The sequence below is a fragment of the Phaethon aethereus genome (genome assembly GCF_964289735.1).
Source record: "Phaethon aethereus genome assembly, chromosome: 12".
Taxonomy (NCBI): Eukaryota; Metazoa; Chordata; class Aves; order Phaethontiformes; family Phaethontidae; genus Phaethon; species Phaethon aethereus.
Window position 1 is genome coordinate 3,623,095 of NC_138588.1, and position 20,704 is coordinate 3,643,798.

The 20,704-nt window shown below is 48.0% G+C and overlaps 1 protein-coding gene across 1 annotated transcript in view; it reads left to right on the top strand.

Annotated features, from left to right (window-relative positions):
• Window positions 1–9,672: 9,672 nt before the first annotated feature.
• CHSY1 (chondroitin sulfate synthase 1) overlaps window positions 9,673–20,704 on the top strand; it is a gene marked incomplete at both ends in the record, with an annotated part of 77,630 nt that continues 66,598 nt past the window's right edge. Inside the window, 2 exons of the mRNA XM_082005258.1 lie at window positions 9,673–9,935; window positions 19,353–19,848. Coding sequence (XP_081861384.1) covers window positions 9,673–9,935; window positions 19,353–19,848 — 759 coding nt within the window. The remainder of the gene's footprint in view (window positions 9,936–19,352; window positions 19,849–20,704) is intronic.

Here is a 20,704-nt window from a genome sequence, read left to right on the forward strand (position 1 = left end):
ACATGTGTTACCAGATTTACTGTGTTTGGCTGGAAGGTACTTTAGAGGGGAAGAATATTATCATTGGCAGATACCTTGAATTTTAGGAGGACGGATTTTCAGAAAAAACAGATGAACTGAAAAACTCCATGGATTTGCCCCCAAGGCCAGTATTGCAGAAGAGTCTCTGTGACAAGCTACCTTTAATGATGTTTTCCTTATAAATGGTAAGCAAACCAGTGAGGATTACTGATGCTAGACAGCAGATGGGGGGGTTTCTTGCTATTCCTTTTTTTTTTTTTTAATTTCAACTGCTTTGTAAAAACAAGAGACTATTAATATTAAATATAATTGCAAACAAATCATAAATCTATTATTTACAATCTTCTGGTTTTCTACAACATCTTTTTATATAGAAGGCATATGTTCTAGTACAATAAACGTGTATGAAGCAAGATGAGAGAGCAAATGAAATGATTTTCATTTGACTACCTCCATAAACAAAAGGGTTTTTTCAGCTTTTCTTTTCGGCTTTTAACAACTTTGTCCTATTTGGATGTTCTGTGTTCCAAATCACGATTTTAGAAGAATTGCTTTCAGCTTAAGACCACATCAAGTTTTCCCAAGTTTAAAAAATGAAACTCCCCGTTCGCTTCCCCAACCCCAGTAAGTGATTCTGAAATTGGATTGAGTGCATTACTGGTTAAGTGCTCCAGCTGTATTTGAATCTAAATCAAGAAAACATGCAACAAAGGCCTTTGCTCTAATAGAGCAGAGCGGGTTTCTTTACAAATTACTGTCAATGAATACGGTTTGAGGAGCGGGGGATACACAGGCATGGTCAACTCAAGCACTGTGAGATATTCAAAGAGAAAAGAGAAGCCGCAGACGGCGCCCAGACCTGTGTGTTGTGGGCAGCAGGACCGTGTATAGCTTTAGCAGTGCAGTATGGGGGTTACACCTGGTGGATAGTAAGAACATACTTTGTACTACCTCCTGTTCTGCATGCGTCTCGGGTTGGGAACCCCTGAACAGCCCCGCTAGATGCTGAGGTGTGTTCTTACCCTGCTGCCAGCACAAAAGCTGAGGGTGGTTTGTGCTGAAAAGGCCCTCTGGGTAGGCAAACATGTAAAACTTGCAAGTGAGGGACTGTAAGGAGAAAGTGTCTGAAGTCTTCATCCTTCTGGTGTGTATCCAGCACTGTGGATGGAAAATAAAGTTAGAGCTGGTCATCGTAACTGAGCTTTCCAAACATCCCATCCCCTTGAGATGCTCTCTAGCACAGAATGCAACAGATGAGTAAAATCCAGGCTGTCTTTGATAAAGAGTGAAATCATTCCTGTCAGCATATGACAAGTGTCCTGTGTCCGATTACCGTTACTGAGCTTGTATATAGGCATTAAAGTATGTATCAGTGTTTTGTTAGCACAGCTTAGGGCTGCTTGAACACTTTTTTCTAAATACTTGGAGTATTTGTACTCGTCAGTAGGTATGAGTGCCAACTTTGAATACACTGTTAGATGTGTAGATACTGCTCTATATGTCAGGTGATCTGTGATTTTCTCTTGACAGTAAATATAACAGTAGCATGTTACTAGTGAGTTTTAAAGTTGCCAGGTAATAAAATGGAAAGGCAAAGAACCTTTTGCTTTACACCCATGAAACGTGTGTTCAAGTGTGTGTAGAAGATGAAGTGAGAAGGCTATTAGTGTTCCTATGGAAACTGGTTTTCATTTCCTGGCTTCTGTGTGTTTTGGTATGTAAACTTAAATTTCCATTGTTGTAACATAGACGAGTGTATGTAACTTCATGTTTTAATCTTTAATAAGGCCAAAAAAAATGGAAGTGGGGAAGGATATTTTCAAGATCTGAAGATTCTCCATCAGTAAAGAGGACTAAGTTGTTACCTTGCTCATGCCTCTGGGGAAGATTTTCCCCTTGTGTTGGGGAAATAGGCAACAAACTGAGGTGTTGCCTTCAGAAAAACAACTGTGGGAGATTGTTGTCTTAAAGAAGCAGAATTCCTTGTGTTGATAAAATGGTAAGGATGGGTTGATTTAATTCAGTAAAAGCATTTTAAGAAATAAATAAGCAGGTCTGAACTGAGCATATGCTAATCTTTGTGTCTCAAGACTTGCTTCTGGCTAGGACTGGGGATATGGATTTTTGCCCAATTCTAAGATTTATTAAGAAATATCCAGTGAGAATGAAGTGGTTTACACATTTCTGGAAAATTCGGCCTTCTCTCTCCCTTAATTTTTTTTTAATTTTAATCCTCAAGTCCCTAAGTTTTTCTTTGTCAGACACTTGTAAGCTATTGAACAGGGTGGGAGGAAGAACCTCAGTTTGTAAAACACCTCTTTTGGCTCACAACCTGCACAAGCAGATGGAAGGGTTTTTCCTCTGCCTTCAGATAGAAAGCTCTCCCTTGACCACAAACAAGTATGGAGAGGTGGTTGCTTGTTGCTTTATAGCTTAAGAGCGAAACATGCAGAAGGCATTAGGTGAAAGAGAACTGTTTAATGAATCCGTTGTTCCTGCTTTGGTATGAATTCCCAAGAACTTGAATTATGAAAGATCATATTAAAAAGCCTTCAGGAGATTTCCCCCCCCACTTAGAACAGTTATGCAAGAAGCCTCTTACTCTACTGATGCAGATGTTCTGGAAATATCTTTATCTGGAGGAAGCTAGCTAACAAATTTAGAGTTAATGCAATGCTATTAAACCGCTGTGTATTGTTACTTAGCCACCAAAGAGTAATCTATTTTGGGTATTGACAAATCTGAAGTCAACCAAGTGTTGAGAGGCACAAAAAAATCCTGAAAATGCTTGAGAAATGCAACTAAATATTTTTTCATTGCCTTTCAGGTGATTTATATGCTGGAGGAACAAAGTTTTTAATTTTCTTTCAATTGCAGATGGGGTCTAGTTTATGCATAGTTCTCTTAAGTATTCATCAGAAGATACTGAGCACTGGAATTAAAACTGAACAAAAACCATGTTGTTACTCTTATAAAATTTATTTGGTGTTATTTATGCCTTTCAAAAACATTGTGAAATGAGGGAAAGCTTTTAAGAGTGATATTGCATTGCATACTTAGTTGTTTAAAAAGAATATGTTTCTTATACTGGAAATTTTTCATAATGAACAACAGAAGATGGACTTGGGGGAGTGAGGGCAAATGGGGAATCTGTCAGCAGAGCTATTGCGGCATGTTCCAGAATTACCTGTGTGTTAATCAAAGCTCAGTATGAATGAAAATGATAAGTGCACCCATATCTGCAAGTAACTGCTCTCCTAGCAGAGACTGAATGCAGGTGTGAAGTGTTAGTACTAACAAATCTAATCTAATGTGTTTTATACAGTTCCGTGCTATTTTGACGCAAAACTCATGGAATTAGGCTCTTCTGCAGTTGCTCTATGCTCAGTCTGGTTTCCTCCTTGGGCTGTGCTCATACTCAGTTCAGGTGTTTGGATTGGGTTGTTTTTTTCTCAGGTTTTGTGTCTTTTTTTCCCCTCCTCTCCCTAGGAAGACGACTAAAGAGAGCACTTGCGTTCAGAGAGCTCTCTGAGTGAGGATGGTGTCCAGTGTGACAGTCTCCCATACGTTTTACCAGCAGTGCTACAGTTAATGACTGCATTTAAACCATCCCAATGGTGTCCTTTTATGCCTCCTGTGCTCAACAAGGCAGTTCCCATCTCTGGCAATTGTGTTTTTTGAAGCCTGGCTGCACATCAGCACACATCTCTACATCAGATCAGATCCACCCTTTGGAAGATTTTTGCCCTTGTGCAGGCTAAAAAAGTGACACCTTTTCAGGGATCAGGTTAGCCAGGAGTGGGGCACAGCATGTTTCTGTCCACGCTGTCGCTGAACACTGATACTATATCATTTCCAACTGTAGAAAAAGTTGGTCTAGACTTGGATGGGCTCAAGACTTGGGTTTGTATGTTTTGGTTTTTTTTTTTCCCTCCCCCTTTTGGAATGAAAGCTTAGCTTTTGGAACAGCGCTGCAACCACAAAGGAAAAGCATACGGCTGCTGGCTGGGTGGTGTCCTGGCCCCGTTGCACCGTTGTAGCTGATTTTGTGTGAGCGTCCAAGCCAGCTGTTCCAAGCCTGACACACACCCTGCCCATGTTCCCAGCTCCAGAGCCAGCGACTTCAAAAACTTCCATCAGTTTTTATGAAGCAGCCAATGGCTGCAATGGAATAGGTCTGCTCAGCTCAGTTTTGGTGGTGAATATATACATTTTCGTAGCAGGTTTCTGTTGCCATGGGCTGGCAGGTATGCAGGTGCTCCTTTCATGCATTTTTTTTTTCCTGTGATCATTTGCATTTTGAAGTGCATACCTGCTAAAAAGCACTTTCAGCATGGAGCAAGATCTCCGCTGATAATTTAATAATTTCATTCTTCCCTCTGTATCTACCATAGTTTACTAATTTAGATTCTTTCTGTGTGCTGCTTATTGAGCTCAGCTTCAGAGCTGGTATTGTGGGTAGTATGAACGTAGGGATGGCAAGGAAAAGAACTTAGAAAATTCTGTTTAAAGAGAATGGAAGGAAAATGGATATACTGAAATACCTGGTCTGTCAATCTAGTTCTGCTGCTCTGTTGCATGCATTAAACTGAGGAGCTATGGTTAAGCTGCCCTACAAGATGCATTTAAAAAACAAACAACCAACCAACCCTAACCTTCGTCCTAAAGCTTTACTTTATCACGTACTAGAGTGAGTAACGTTCCCCGTAAATTCGGCTTACTGCTTCTTAGGTAATGTAATTGTCACTTTGTTAGCTCTTCTGCTTCTTAGGTATATTGCATCTCGGCTCTTGCTTTTCAAATATATGTTCTAGACTTTGTCAAGGGTTTATTGATGCCAATCTGGCGATAGCACATTGAAAATACATCACCTTCCCCTGCGTGATGCAAACTCAAAGGCTTTGATGCACCACGGCGGTGCCGCCACCGCCACTCGGCTGAGGGGAACAGCCCACGGAGGAGCTGTGCGGGGAGCAGGAGGGTTTTTCCATCCTTTCGCACACCTCCAAAGCCCTAAATCAGGTTCCCTGGCTGGACAGGGCAGAGCCGACCCAGGGCAGCCCCACGGCCGCTGCACTGCGGGGCCGGGCCGTGGGATGGCAATGTTGGTCTGGCTTTCTAGCAAGCGGCAACTGGTGACAATTCTTTTCTGTCCTTTGAACTGGCATCTATCTTCCGAGTGATTCAGCTGAGAGGAGAGGCTGGGACTGGGCTGTGGCAGGATCAGAAAAGGATGAGGAAAAAAAGTGGGTGCTGGAGTTGGGGAAGGAGTTTCTGCATCATTTGGGAAAATGCAGCAGTGCTGGAAATACTGTGACAGAGACAAATGCTGCTGGTTGCCCAGCTAGATTTTTTCCACCGTGAGTCTGCTACCTTGAATATATGACGTATGCTCATTTTCCAGTGCCTGGGTAGTTTTTAAAGCATCAGTTTAAGTACTGGAACATTCATAATTAAAGTTTTTGGCGCACTTGGGAAGTAGTTCACTTCTTTAACTATTATTTTAAAATATGGTAAAGAATGTATAATGTAGAAGGCACATCCTGTAAGCATTAGAGTGGGCTCATCACTGTGGAAAAATCTGAGTTCAAAACTGATGGGAAAAAGAAGTGGTTATAATGCAAGATAGTCCCTTTTTCCTCTATAGGGTAGAGTCCCCTGTGTGGAAGAAACTTTTTTCTTTTGGTTTTGAGCTCCTTAATTCCAAAAGGACGGTATCTATTCTGTACACACACAAAACAGCTCTCTGCTTCAAGGACTTGGCTTTTTCATCGTTTAAAGATAGGATTACTGTTTTGTTAATCTGATTATGAACCTAAACTGTGTGGGCCTGTCAAGTGGGCTCTCGCCGGCTGGTCCGGGTGCTGATCTCACTCGAGTAAGTGGGATGGGAGCGCGGCGATGGAGCACACATGACGTGTGTCCTCTTCAGATTTTGGAGAGCCCTCAGAATTATTTCCTAAAGCAATCCCATGTGGAATAGAAAACATGGTCCATAAAAACGTGTTTATGCAGTGTTATATGAGAAAAATGCCATGCCTTTTAATATATAGTAGCCATAATATATGCAGCATCAACTATTTATTGATACTAAGAGCTGTATTAATAGGGGAAGGCACTTAAATGTGATTATGCAGTATGATCTTTCTCTGCCAACCAGATCAAAAACATACTCCAGGCAGGTAATGGCAGGGTTATAATTCAGCAGGAGAACTAAGCCGTGCCCTTCAAGTTTTCCCCTAATTTGCCTTTTTATTTTCCTTTTCTTCCTATAGTGGAAACAGCGCTGCCCTATGCAAGAACAGGGGAGGGGCAGGAGCAGTAAAAGGGACATTGGCCCACCCGACACTTTCAAACGCGAGTTTGGCGCAATAAATGAAATAAAGCAAGGCACTTTGATGTGCTTAGGGAGGTCGTGTGAGCATCGCAGCATTCCCAGGTGCTACCCCCTCTGTACAGCTGGATGCCTCAGCCTTACAGCAGCGGTGTGATCTCACGCAGCAGCCGCATGAACTCTGAACATGCCTCCTTTCTTGGGCTTAAATCCTGGCACCAAGAAAGCACCCCTTCCTTCTCCTGCCCCTTCCCCAAGTGCTCTGCTCACCCCCTGCCCGCGGCGAGGCCTGGGACCATAATTACGCTGGGAGGTGCAGGGAGGTGGGAACACGCCAAATGAGAAATTGGGGCAGCGGAGATCTAACACAGGAGTGTGCTGCTCCGCTTCATCGTTTCCATGTGTGCTGAAGTCGCATGAAGTTTTCAATTCTGATGACTAACTTCTTTTCTTTATGGGAAGAAGCCAACTGACAGCTCCTCAGCCCCAACCCTTCACTTTTTTATTGCCTTTTAACCACGCTAGCTCTGCCTTTTCCTGTAATTCATAGGCCACGGTGGCTTTCCCTTGAATCAGGAGATTTTTATTGCTGATTTGGAGCTCGCTGAGAGTAATCCCATTCCTGCTCACGGACTTGCCACATCTCCCTCTTTTGGAAAGGAGTGGCTTTTTTATTTTAGCTTGAACATCTGTCCGTGTCCTGTATTTCAGGACCTGATGATCAGGCGCGTGGGGAGAGGGGAGAGCAGAGTTTGACGAGGTCTCTTTTTGAAGCAGCTTTTGAAAGCAGGGTGAAAGATCTGTGTAGGCAGAGTGGCACAGGCTGAGGACAACCCTAGGCTTCACAGAAAGGGGCCAGGGCACCAGCCGATAGAAATAATAGTGAAGCTTGGCAAATGGTGGGAAGCAGAAGGGAATTACAGTAGTGGTTGAGAGGGGAGCTGGATTTCCCCATATGGAAGGGAGGGAAAGGACAATATAGCAGAAGAGGGTTTCTTGGCATAAATAACAGCTTGGGGTTATTTTATGGGGCAAACTGAGATGGATCATGGGTCCCATTCCCTGTTCCCTGGAGGAAGGTCCCAGAAAGGCAACTTTGTACTGGCTTTGTCAGAGCAAACATGGGGCTTCCAGCCAGCCCCAGCAGCCGGGCACAGCCCTGGCTCTGCCCTGCGGTTTGGTCAACCTTTGAGGAGCCCTTTCCGGGATCTTCAGCATCTTCTTCATTCACTGCACCCAAGCTAGTGCTGCATTTGTAACCCTTCCCCAGTGTCTGCAGCTCTCGAAGCCATGCAGCCTCGGCCTCAGCAACTCTTCTCACCTTTCAGCTGGCTTTTGCCAAGCGACGGTGCTCCTGTCCTTCCCTGGTTTTCCCTGCCCTCTGTCGGCTCCAGCCTGGACTTTCTTCCTTTCCCTCTCTTTCGCCATTTAGTTCTTCTCTTCCTCTTCCCACATGTACATCTCGCTCAATACTTCTGTATTCTGCCCATGGGCAACCGAAAGGAGACCTCCTGCTCTTCTTTCCTGTTAATTGCTTGTATTTCTTCTCTAGTTTCTGTTTACGTTTTATTTAATACCATAAATTGTGGCAGCACTTTCCTTGTGTTATTCCTTGCTCCTGACATCACAGGAGTTCATGGGTGCTGACCTCTGTATAATGATTGCACCATCAGAAGAGCAATAAAACCCCTACAAAAGCATTTTTTTCAAGACATTATCGTCTAGTTCGTTAGGTAGGTTGTTTTCGTATTACCTGCTAGTTCCCAGAAATGTGGCAGTTACTGTACAAGGATCGTAAAAATTTGTCATGTATGGTGCTCTCTGACTTAATTAATGCACATTATTAATTTGGTACAGCATCCTCTTTCAAATTGGTTCTTGCTCAAGAACAGGCTGCTGTTGTGCTGAGACTTTCTGCTTCTGAGTTCATTGTGGATGACACCACAATATAAATAATTTTTTAAAAGGGAAAGATGGGGACTTGGAGATGCAGAAGTGGGCAGGAAATGGAAGAAACCACAAGGATAAGCAGGAGATGCGTGGGTCGTACTAGGTATGGTTCTTCTGTAACGACTGGAGTGTCTTTTCCCTGTTAAAATGTCAAGGATTTGGTGCTGCAGTATTTCAAGCTAAAGCACTCTGTAAATGAAATGCACATGGAGAGTTAGTGTGGACAAAGAAAAAAGAAATCTTCACCAGCTACAGCTAACGTCTTCCCTCTGTCGAGCAGTCATTACAGGCTCCAGATGGAAACAGCCTGACCTATTTCTGGTTGGTTTAATTAGCAAGGTGGGAAAAACCGGAGAGCTGCCTGTGCTTTCACTCCCTCTGGCACCAGAGCACGTGCTGCATGAGTGCATCAGCGCCAGGCCACACCAGGGCTGGAGGGCCGCTCCTCACTGCCGTGCCTCCCCTCCGGCTCTGCGCACACCCGCGGGCCGCGGCAGGGCAGCTCTAGGCCTTGGGCAGCAGGGACCTGGCCCTGCCAAGATGGGAATGGCGCGTTTCTGGCTGCGCAGGCTCGGCATGAGCTGGGACGGGTCTCTGTGGGGACGGGCAATGCACTTCTGCCACTGGACACGGGTGGCCGGTGCCTGTCCTGGGCCGGGGTGCCCATCTCCCAGTGCCTCCCTGTCCCAGTCCAAAGGGCTGGGCTGGAGTCCCAGTCCCAGCTCCTGAGCCAGGGTCCAATCCTGGCGTCTCGGTGCGGGGTGCTGGGCTGGGGTGCCCATCCCTGGATCCGAGCACCCACGCTCTCCCGGGCTCCTGTCCCAGCCTCTCGGCCTGGGCAGCTGGGCCGAATTCTGGGGCCCTGAGGTGGGACGCTGGGTCAGGGTGGCTCTGCTCCGGGGTGCTCGGTCAGGGTGCCCGCCCGTGACCCGTCCCGCTCCAGGGTGGTGCTTTGGGAGCCGGTCCCCTCCCGGGAGTCACATCCCGGGCCTCGGTCCCCCTGTCCACACCAGGGCCCAGGCCCTTGTCTCGCGTGGGGACCGCCCGCGGGTACGCCAGCGCGGCGGGAGGCGAGGGGCCAGGGGCAGCACCGCCTCCCTCTCCCGGCCCGCAGCGGCCCCCGCCGCCACCACCACGGCCGGGCGGGGCCAGAGCGGGCGGCGCGGCCGCACACGGCGCCTGTGCCGAGGGGCAGGGCCGGGGAGGCGGGCGCCCCCTCCCTCCTTCCCTCCCCGCCGCGTCCCAGCCCTGCCCCTTCCCCATGGCGGCGCTGGGCGACACGGCGCGGCTGGCGGCGGCGGCGCAGCGCGGGGCGGCGGCGCTGTGAGGAGCCGCGCGGGGCCTGCGCGGCGCGGCGCCGGGCGGGCATGGCGGGCCGCGGCCGCCGCGCCTGGCTCAGCGTCCTGCTGGGGCTGGTGCTGGGCTTCGTGCTCGCCTCGCGCCTCGTCCTGCCCCGCGCCTCCGAGCTGGCGGCGGCGGCGCGGCCCCGCCGAGCCCGCCCGCAGGGCTGCCGCCCGCCGCCCGCCGCCGCCCCGCCGCGCCGCCCCGGCCCGCCGGCCCAGAGCTTCCTCTTCGTGGGGGTCATGACGGCGCAGAAGTACCTGCGGAGCCGCGCCGTGGCCGCCCACCGGTGAGCAGGCGGGGGGCGGCTCCGCGCGGCTGCCTTCGGCTGAGCTGGGGTCGGTTCGGCTGGGCTCGGGTGGGTTCAGCTGGGTTCGGATGGGCTCGGGTCGGCTGGGCTCGGGTCGGTTCGAGTCGGGTCGGCTGGGCTCGGGTCCACGGGCTTGGCTGTCGGCACGGCCGCTTCCCCCCAGGAGCGGCTAAGGTAAGAGCCCGCGGGCGGGAGGTCTCCCGCGGCGGGGCCCCGGCGGCCGAGACCCCCTCGCCGGCCCGAGGACCGCTCGCCCTTCCCCGGGGCAGGTGTGGGCGAGCCGAAGGGCCCCCTCAGGGCGCGCTCAGACCCTCGCACCAGCCCGGGCGCGGCGTGGGCAGCACTGCGGCGCTCCCCGGGCGGCCGGACCGTGGGGTGAGGGGAGAGAGGTGCCCCCAGCTCATCCGCTGCCCGCACAGGTCGGCGGCGACGTGAGGGGTCGAGTGGCGTTGACACTCCTCACATGGTCTGGTTGAGCCGGTACCTGGCAGACGGGCCCAGTGGTCCTGCCTGAGGGTCAGGCGGCTGCTCCAGAGCGAGAGGGCACCCACCGCCGGTCAGCGGGGCCACGGCGGTCGTCGGAGTGCTGCCTTCAGCGCTTCACCTTGGGCATGGCCGCGTCATGCTGGTGCGGTCCTTGGCTGCTGCTTCTGAAGACACCTGACAGCCTCCTAAAATGACAATAATAAAATTTGGAGACCACTGTAAGCCCCTGGATAGGGAAAAAAAGACCACTGCGCCAGGCCGAGTATGTGCTTAGGAATGAGACTCAGAAAATGCATCTGGGAACAAAGAGTAAAATCAACCTCTGCTTGCCACAAACTGTCGCTAAGGCTGGACCAGGTAGCAAAACAGTTCGAATGGGCGAAGTCAGCTTGGGTGAAATGCTTCTAGCTTCAGGCTGGTGAAGCTAGTGCAGGAACCGGGGTCTTTAAGCCATGTGTTTATTACCTGAGTACACCTTTTTTTGGAGCAGGGGCAATCTTTGTGCTTTGCACCACGTGCCGCTCGCCTGCGGCACGGTCTCCAGCCGTAGCTGAGTATGGCCGTGAGTGCCGCGTGCTGACGGGACTTCTGTCCAAAGCCTTGGCAGCATCAGAATAATCATCTCTTCTGTGAGAGACGTGTCTGTGGCTTTGGAGAAACTCTGCTCTGCTGAAATACGCTTATTGCTCCAGCGTTCGCGCCAGCAGGCAGTGCTGGGAGGCTGCGCGGGAAGTCGGCTCGGGAAATCTGAAAGAGTTAAGAGCTAAAAATGTCAGCTCGGGTATACCCCTGCTCTGATTGAGCGCTGCACAGTCAGTGCCGTCAGAGGAGCAGCCAGGAGCTCTGGGGCGGATCTTTCTCTAATAAAACATCGCCTTTAGTCTTGTGCTAGAACAAACCCTTCTCCATCTCCTGCCTGCCCAGGTTGAAAAGTACTGGGCCCTGTTGGCCAGTAAGAGTAGGATGGCAAAACCACGTATGACAGACCATCTCCTCCTCCCCCTGCCCAGCCCTGGTTTCCGGAAAGGGTAGCTCTCTTTATATACACATCAAATGCAGTAAAATTGCTTAATTTGGGCAATCTGAAGCGTATTGTCCACCAACGATGGCTTTAATGGAAACTTAATTCATTCTTTCAGCAGTAGACCTGTAATTAAGTTACAGAGGGTGTGTGATTGATGCTTTGAAATGGGTGAAAGAATCTGTTTCTTCAGGGTTATGTATTATTCTTCACCATGTGGGATGGAGCGTTTTGGATTGCAAATCTCATGAGCCGTGTAATTTACATTTACATACAGAAAGGCTGGAGTCATGTTGGGACATCACGTAACAGGTTTTATGGCAGAATAGTTTGTCTAACATCCATCAGATTTTGCGTCAAGAATTCAAGAAAGGGAAATTTATCACAGTATTGTCCAGGGATGGGTGTTAGTTGTGGAGCATTTCACTCTGCTGTTGTGGGAAGGATTCTCATCCCTGGCTTTGCCTGTGCTTGCTGAACAGTCCTGTGCTGTGGGAGAGTTGGGTTTACAGAACCAGATCTGCAACATCTGCTCACACAAAAACAAAATGGCTAAAGATGTAACTTAACAAATCCAGCTAATGGAATCGGGCTCCTTCTGCCCTCGGAAGGAGATCTAAGTATTGCTTTTTACTGCACTGCTATTTTGGTTCAACCTCTAGAGATGATGTCTGCTCTTAGAAGGGATGAATAAAGAGACCTCTTAACGTTGCGGTAGGGCTAAATGCATTTTTCTCCCCGCTGTTGGTAAAAGAAACAAGCTAATATCCTGGTGATGGGAAGACATCTTCGGGGGAAGGTGAGGAGGTGGTGAGAGGAAGACGAACCTGAAATCTTAAATGGCTTTTGATTGCCATGAAATACTGAAGCAGACAATTGCTGGGATTACTCCATTGACAAAGCGTCCTGGTGAGCTGAATCGCTGGCACAGCGAGTGAAATGGGAAGCTGCTAGCAAGGCATTCCCGGGGTGGCAGCGTGTGCAGAGCCTTGATACCGCGCTAGCCAGAGCGCTGAAAGGAATTAGGGATTCAGAGGCTGAATACCTCCAAATTGCTGTGGCTCAAAGGCCATTTACAGACACAGCTAAAAGGGGCTGGAGCGGAAAGCATTTGCTGATCCTTGCTGCTGTGAATCCAGATAGGGTCTAACAAGAGGGGAAGCAATCCACTTCCTGGACATCAATCATGAGCGAAATGACCACTGCAAGGCAAAACGGGCCTGCTGGATTTTCAGGAGACGCTGGCTCTTTGAAACAGTCGTGCTTTTGTAGTCTGCGAGGCAGAGAATAAGCTTTAGATCTACAGGTTTTCGGAGGGCAGATTTGTAGCTTCAGTAGTTATTGCATCTGACAGCCAGGTTAGCAGAGCTTCCCTTCCATGAGGCCGGTGAAGTGCAGCAGCAGAAATTGTGGTGTCACATCAAAGGACGAGAAATAGGAAAAGAGCTGTGCAGGAAGGAGTTAAGGTATGGCTGGGGTTCAGGGAAAGTGCAACAATATGTGCTAATGGTTTTGCAGTTGAGGGGAGTTGTCCTGAAAGAGCTGCAGGAAGGAGAGGGTGGGAATAAGCAGTCTCCCAGAAGATTTAACTCTGCTGTCTCAGGAACAGAAATATCAGGCAGTGAAGCCTTTTTTTTTTTTTTTTTTGCGTAGCAACTAGATTTCCCAGGAAACGTGGCAGGAGACTAGCGTGAATGCAGTTAATGGCGCAATGTCAGAGGTTGGCCTTTGGCAGTATCTCTGCAGGAACACAGATGCAGTACTTATCAGTTTGGGACAGTCCCCACGGCACCTTGAAGTGCCACGAGGCCACACACACGAGGACCACGAGTGATGCCGGCGCTCGTGCTAAGCCGTCCTTACTCCCGCAGCGGAAGGGTGCCCTTCAGGAGGGAGAGGCTCCCTTTCAAACGTGCTGCCACACTGTTTGTGGTGGCTTATAGGAAACAGGCTGCACTGGAATCTAAATACCTGAGTGCTTGGAAAAGCTTAAATGAAAGGCAGCCAGAAGGATTTGGGGTATAAAGGAGTTTGTATTATCTGTCTAAGCCCGCACTAGCTGCTGCAGAAGTGTAATACAAAACACATTTTTGTGCTGCTTTTAGGTTCAGAGCCTAGGTCGAGTCTGTTGGGTGGTATTTGGTGTTGGTCCTTTCTGGTCACGTGAAGTAACTTTGAACGTCGTGACAGCGCGATACACGTTTTGCTTAACGTATTGATCATACCACAGTATTGCAGTAGCGAGGACTTGGTGTGTCCTGCTCTTCTATCCTCTGGCAGAAGTATGACATACTTGGGCTTTCTGAGCAGTAAGCAGTTACCTAAAATTTGCAAGAACGTTTATGGAACAGCAGGAAACAAATACAGTGAGAGCAACTAGCATTGGTGCATGGCAGGTAAGGAGAAACTAAGTCATCTAAATACCTCAAAATAACCCTATGGCCCACACCCCTGGGACACTCGTGCCTTGGTCTCAGTCTGACCCGCTGAGTACCTGCATGCCTGTGGATGATGGATCTCTTTGGCCCTGTTTCCACAAGGAAGGTGAATGGATATCCATGGACAGAAAACTGGCATCACTTTAAATTGGAGGAGTTTTATTGAAAGGACTTTAAGGAGCTGTGGAAGCTCTAGATACCAAGCTGTCCTGCAAAAATTTGAAAGGAACTCTGCTTCAGAATCTGAGTTTTGTAATGCAGATCTTAACTAACAAGCTCTTTTGAAACTATCTGGAAGTTTTAAAAAACAGCTTGTTTTTCTGCCCTATCGTGATGGTCATCTGCAGTACCATGTGCAGGAGCAGCGTGCTGGTTTCCGTGCTCAGGTCTCCTGGCTAAGCTGCGGTTCACTGCTTCCCCTATAGCAAGCGTTGCTGGAAGGATGGGACCTTGAAGAATGCTTACGCAAAACTAGGCCTAATTCAACGTGAAATTTAGCTGAACCATGTATTCAATAAATCAGTGTTTTAGGTCCGTTATCTTGCTGAGTTCTTCACAAATTATGATTTTCTTCAGAATGATTATACAAGATGACTATTTCTCAAAACTTTAAAAAATTCCTCTGATCTCCTCTAAGGGAGGTTCCCAAACTGCAGACAAAAAACAAATACATTTTTTGTAATCGTCTCCAGTTTGGGTCTCTACAAAGGGAGCACTGTCTGCATAACTCCGCTGACTATGCTTCTGCTGAGTCTGCAAAGCTGATAACAAAGCAAGGTAATACAAATAAATAATAAACACTGGAAACTGAAGATAAAACACTCCGGATCTGTGCTCCTCCTGCTCCAAACTATGCTTTATAAACTTTTTTTTAAATGAAGAAATGACTTAAGACAACATTTGGTAGCTATAGTAGGGGTCACCTTTTAGCGAATACTGGGGGTTTTTAGCACTGTCTTTGTGCACACAGTTTTCTGTATGGTATGAATACCTGTACCAGCTGTGGCAAAATCTTTGCACCCAGATTGCTTGTGACTTGCGGAGATTAGGGTACGCATAGGATATCCCATGTGCAAAACCAGTTAAGGGTTGGTAAAATTGACTTGGTAGCCACCAATACTGGAGCAGTTCTGATGTCCTCTGCTAACAGGTTTCTTCTAAGGAAGCATTATCTAATTTTCCTATGTTTGCATTTGTTTAAATTGCACGTTGATTCCCTTGTCAACCCAAGCTTCTCGTTTGTCGGAATTATGTGCCCTGTGCACCGGGAGAAACCAGGTCGCAGGCCTCCGTGCACGTTTTCAGCGCTGCTCCAGGGGAAGGTAATGGAGAGCCTTGCCATCCTGATTCATGCACATCCTCCTCGTTAACCGAGGAGATTCGGATTACATGGAAGGGATAAGGTTGGGCTCTGTCAGAGCAGTTCAGTTGCGGGGTTTTTAAATGACCAGTTCAGTACACGGATCAGTTGTATTCAGAACCTGATACTTCTCGCTGGACAGAGTTGAGATGCTGCAGGAGAGGTGGTCTCTGCAGGCGTAGATGCGGGAGTCTGGTGGCAGAAATATTGTGACCGTGTTGCCTTTAAACAGCTGAAGATGACGGGGAGCCCTCGTAGGGGGAAGGAAGGTGTTGGGTCTCACTAAAAACATTTCCCTTTGTCTTTTTCATTATCAAACACATGATTCATTTGCAGATACAATCTGCAAGTCTTGTATTAGAGAAGCCTTGACCAGGAAAGCAGTTTCAGCTGGTGGGGCCACAGAAGTAGGAAGGTGTTGAGACAAGAGCTCTGTGCCAAAGGAGCTGAAGGGGGCAGGTTTCTGCCCATAGCCTGACAGCAGACATGGGAAACTGGACTGGAGATCACAGAATCACAGAATCACTAGGTTGGAAAGGACCTTCAAGATCATCAAGTCCAACCATTAATCCAGTGCCACCATGTTCCCTAAACCATGTCCTGAAGTGCCACATCCACACGTTTTTTGAACACTTCCAGAGATGGCAACTCCACCACCTCCCTGGGCAGCCTGTTCCAATGCCTGACCACCCTCTCGGTGAAGAAATTTTTCCTAACATCCAATCTAAACCTCCCCTGGTGCAACTTGAGGCCATTTCCTCTTGTCCTGTCGCTGGTTACCTGGGAGAAGAGGCCAACACCCTCGTCGCCACAACCCCCTTTCAGGTAGTTTTAGAGAGCGATAAGGTCTCCCCTCAGCCTCCTCTTCTCCAGACTAAACAACCCCAGTGCCCTCAGATGGGAGCACAAGAAACACAGCTGTTAACATATCGATCTGCAGAATCGCTTGTGGTTGGGCCAGGTCTGATGCTTTGCAATGTCAGATAAAAAAGTTAAAAGTAGCTTCAATGAGAATCATCCCTGCATTTAGCAGTCCTTGGTTCTGCTGATAGCTGGGGTCAGAAAGATGTACTTAGCGTTCATCTTACAGTCTGTGGTTTGGCTTCTTCGGCTGGGTGCAACAGCGTGTTTTCTGAGTAAACTCTTCTTTCTATATTCCCTCCCCAAAAAGGGGCTGCGTGAAGCCGCGAGCTGTGGCTTAGCTGTAAGGAGCAGCACATGGTGACTCCCATTGTTTCGGCCTCCGCCGAGCAGCGCTTGTGTTGCCACAGACGCTCAGGCAATTTTTCGATGTGGGAGCGTGTTTCATCTGCCTGAGTTTGAACAAACGCTCAAAGCCGCAGTCACAAATTGCATGGCGAGTCGTCTCATCCTAGAAATTGCGTTGTCGCAGGAAATGAACAAAGACTTAGTCAAGCTGTGCTGGGGCATGCCTGGTGTGAGATCCCAAGGCTGAAGTAATGTTGCACGTCCCACGTATGCAGGGATATTTCTCTGGTTTACTCCTGTTCTAGTATGAAACTTAAATATGGCCCACATCCAAGAAAGGATGGGGCCAGACTGGCTTTGCGCCAAACGTTTTAATGCCATATGAGGGCTGGAAATCAAACCTGCCAGGGTTTGTGGATGTATGTGTGTTTTATTCCACCTTCACTGAATGGGAACTCTTATCTTGATACTTAGGGGTGTCCCAAGGTGAGAGAACCTGGTTGGAGAGTAGGGACTAAATCTAAACTGTGAACAAACAGAAGGGGGGGAGGGTGTTTAAAAAAAAAAAAAAAAAAAAATTGAAGACTGCTCCTGAAGATTCCAGAAAGGAGCTACAGCTTCAAGCTAAAGCTTGAAGACATCCTGCATTGTCCACAGTTGGTAATCGTTGCAAAGGCAGATCTTTCAGGATATTGGGAGCAAGTCTGAAAATTCACTGCTTGTTTTTGAATAAAAAAGTCAATAAGCAGAAATTTCCGTAGGATTTTTAGCTTATAACTTCACCTGATGATTGTCTGGAAAGGGTACTGGGTGCACCCAAAGCTGCACTGGGAACTGGACACAGTGGATGAGATGAGCTGCATTTCTCAGTAGCTTCTTCTACCTTTTCTTTCTGTGAGATTAAAATTTGAATGCATCAAGTACCTTTAAAGAAAAAGTCTTTTAAACTTAAGCTGGGAGTTGATATGGGAAGAGCAATTTACCATGTAGTCTTTTCGTTCAAGAGCAGATGATTTGTATGTGGAGTGTGGGTGTCAGAAAATAAACAGTGGAACTTCCTCAGTAGTGAGCGGAACTTGAAGATATGAGCCTTATTTTAAAACAGGCAGTTTTCAGTGCTTTAACAGGATATGACACTACAACCAGTAGTACTGTGCGTTAATTGCATCACTGATGATTGAAGGCCTCATCACCTCTGTTGTGAAGTCAACAGGAATGTTTCCATTGGCTATACCCTGTGCTCTTCTGGGAATCTGGGATCTAAACTTTTCCTATGAAACGCTACCCGTGGCAGTTAAGAAATCCAGAAGACAAAGCTTTTAAAGTAATTGGGTGATATTCATTACACAAAGCTGAATAAGTGTGTAGCTGTTAAGGTGTCGAAGTTTTGTTTAGTTAGTACTAATTAAATACTTTGCATTTCCTAGTAGAACTTATGGAATAATTCTTCTGAAATATTTTTACACTTCAGACTTTGTATGGTAGCTAATTCTGGAGATTTCGAATTTCAGATGGTCTGTACTGCCCAAAATCTACTCTGCTTTTGGCAAGAAACCTGTGTTGCATGGCATCAGGTAAAAGTGACAGTGATTCGTTGAGGGAGTACTGTGTCCTTTACCTTGAGAGTGTTTTCATATTCAGCTTTGAATGTAGGTTATATTCTGAGCATAGTCCCCAAACATAATTAGAAAAATATTCTCCCCCTGTGCAAAAAGGGGCATAACCTGTTGGTTTATGGTCTCCCATGAAAATAGTTTTCTGTGAAGAATGTGTGAACTCTGCTTTTCCCCATGTAGAATTTGAGAAAATGGTACTGAAAGCTTGCAATTCATAATTTTTATGGCAAGGCTGTAACAGTTACATGATTGAAAATCCTCCCTGGAGGAGGCTAAGTGTCTGCAGTCTGCCTTGAGGAATCATCCTACATCCCTTCCTGCAGTTTAAGTGACCCAGTTTGCCCACGCAGATGGGTTGCATTTGGCAGAGAGGAGCACGGAAGGTGTGGCGCAGATGTCGTCGCTGTGCTGCTTCGCACAGAAAAGGCTCCTCTTTTGTGATGTGCCTCTCTACTAAGATCTGGTCTGAAGCATGCGGAAGGCTGCTGGAGGCACAGGTGTTGGCAGCAGCAGGTCGTCTGTTGGGATTACGTGTTTTGTATGTATCTCTTAGGACTACTTTTCTACTAGTCCTTTGCTGGTATGGGCAGACCCATTTGAGGTTATTGTTGCTACCATGCTCTGTGCTTCTGCGGCTGTGGTAAACAGGCAGGAGCGTTTTAGTCGTAAAAGCCCTACCTGCTTCTCCACATAGCATCTGGAGCAGTTGCTGTTCGGTTGGTTTCCCGCAGGATACTGCTTCCTCACAACTTCACATGGAGTTTGCATCTATTTACTCTTTGGAAGTCAGTACTTCTGAACGCACATTTGAGCTTTTGAGGGGCTTAGGGGGACTGGGAGGTGGATATGATGCTGAATAACTTGCAGGGAAGCTTTGGAGGCTTTAAATCCAGTTGCATGTGAATTGTTTGCCCATCTTGTCTGCCTTTGGCTTTGCTCTGTATCTTGTGACCAATAGCTGTTAGACCAGGGAAAGCCTGTGGGCCACTAGTGAACTGCTAGTATTAAATTATTTTTCTATCATATGCAGCTGCAAAAATGATACTCAGATGCTCGTCATGTTAGAATTTTTTGTGTGTTATACCAGTTGCTCTGTGTGCCGTATGAATGTCCTTGTTTGCATGGCAAAAAATAACCATTCAAGACATTTAAAAAGAAAATTTCTGAAGCAGATGAGATGTAGTTCCTTTGGGTGATCTCTGGTAGCACACTCTGCCTGCCTTGGTTTGCATACTTAATTAGTCCTTATTGTCTTTTTCAATCTAGAACGTGGTCCAAAACCATTCCTGGCAAGGTTGAATTCTTCTCCAGCGAGGGTTCGGACACCTCTATTCCCATCCCCATCGTGCCGCTTCCAGGTGTAGATGACTCTTACCCACCCCAGAAGAAATCTTTCATGATGCTCAAATACATGCATGACCACTACTTGGACAAATACGAATGGTTTATGAGAGCTGATGATGACGTTTACATCAAAGGGGACAAACTGGAGAACTTCCTCAGGAGTTTGAACAGCAGTGAGCCCCTCTTTCTTGGGCAGACTGGTCTCGGCACCACGGAGGAGATGGGGAAGCTGGCGCTGGAACCGGGCGAGAACTTCTGCATGGGGGGACCAGGAGTGATCATGAGCCGAGAAGTCCTGCGGAGAATGGTGCCCCACATTGGCGAGTGCCTGCGAGAGATGTACACCACCCACGAGGATGTGGAAGTGGGAAGATGCGTACGGAGGTTTGCGGGAGTGCAGTGTGTATGGTCCTATGAGGTAAGGACGAGGGCGCAGAGTACGAGATGTTTTGGGGGAGAGGGTGGGAGAGGCTGGCGGCAGGGGAATGGTGTTGTATGGCTGTGCAGAGTTCCTCCAGAGCTCATCTGCCTTTGCGACTTGACCATCCAACTGTACAGTTTCTGTGCTCTTTGTTTCCTATAAGCGTCACCCTGGGAGAGACCTACACAAATACGGAAGTGCAACAGTAAGGAGGGAGATGGAGCCTGATGTTAGGCACGTTGGGATGAGGGGAGGAACATTCATCATTCATAAGTTAATTTTATTTAGACAGAAAGAGGATAAGCTTAAATCAAAATGGCCACATGTCCCTGCAGTCTTGACCGTCCAAGACTCTTTGACCTTCTTTAGCCGAGTATGTCATAGTGTCGCTGTGGAAAATAGATGATACAATTGCAGTGTTTCTTGCTGCAGTTGAAATGTGCAAAGCTGACAGATGTTTGCCCTGACAGTGACAGTTTTTCCCCAAACTACAGCCATGGCCGAGATGTCTCGTGGGGGCTGGCACTGTCCCCCTCTCCACTGAGCTGCCTCCCAGCCTGCCCGCAGCCCAAGCCCGCTGCTGCGCGGGGGACGCGCTGGCAGCCCCGTCCCGCAGGCGCCTGCGCAGCAGGTCCCTGGTGTCAGCAGAGACAAGCCACCACTCTTACTCTGAAACTTGGGCTCTGCCCACACTGATGTGGCTGCGAATCGGGCATCTTGGGGGGAACAAAACCCGAGAGAGTCCCCAGCCTGCTTGTGGCAGAGTTTCCTGCTGCTGTTGCTGCTGGATGCTGGGGGCCGGCGGCTCCTCCCAGGGGTGAGGGGGCTTCCCCTGCCCGGCTTGCCGGGCTCT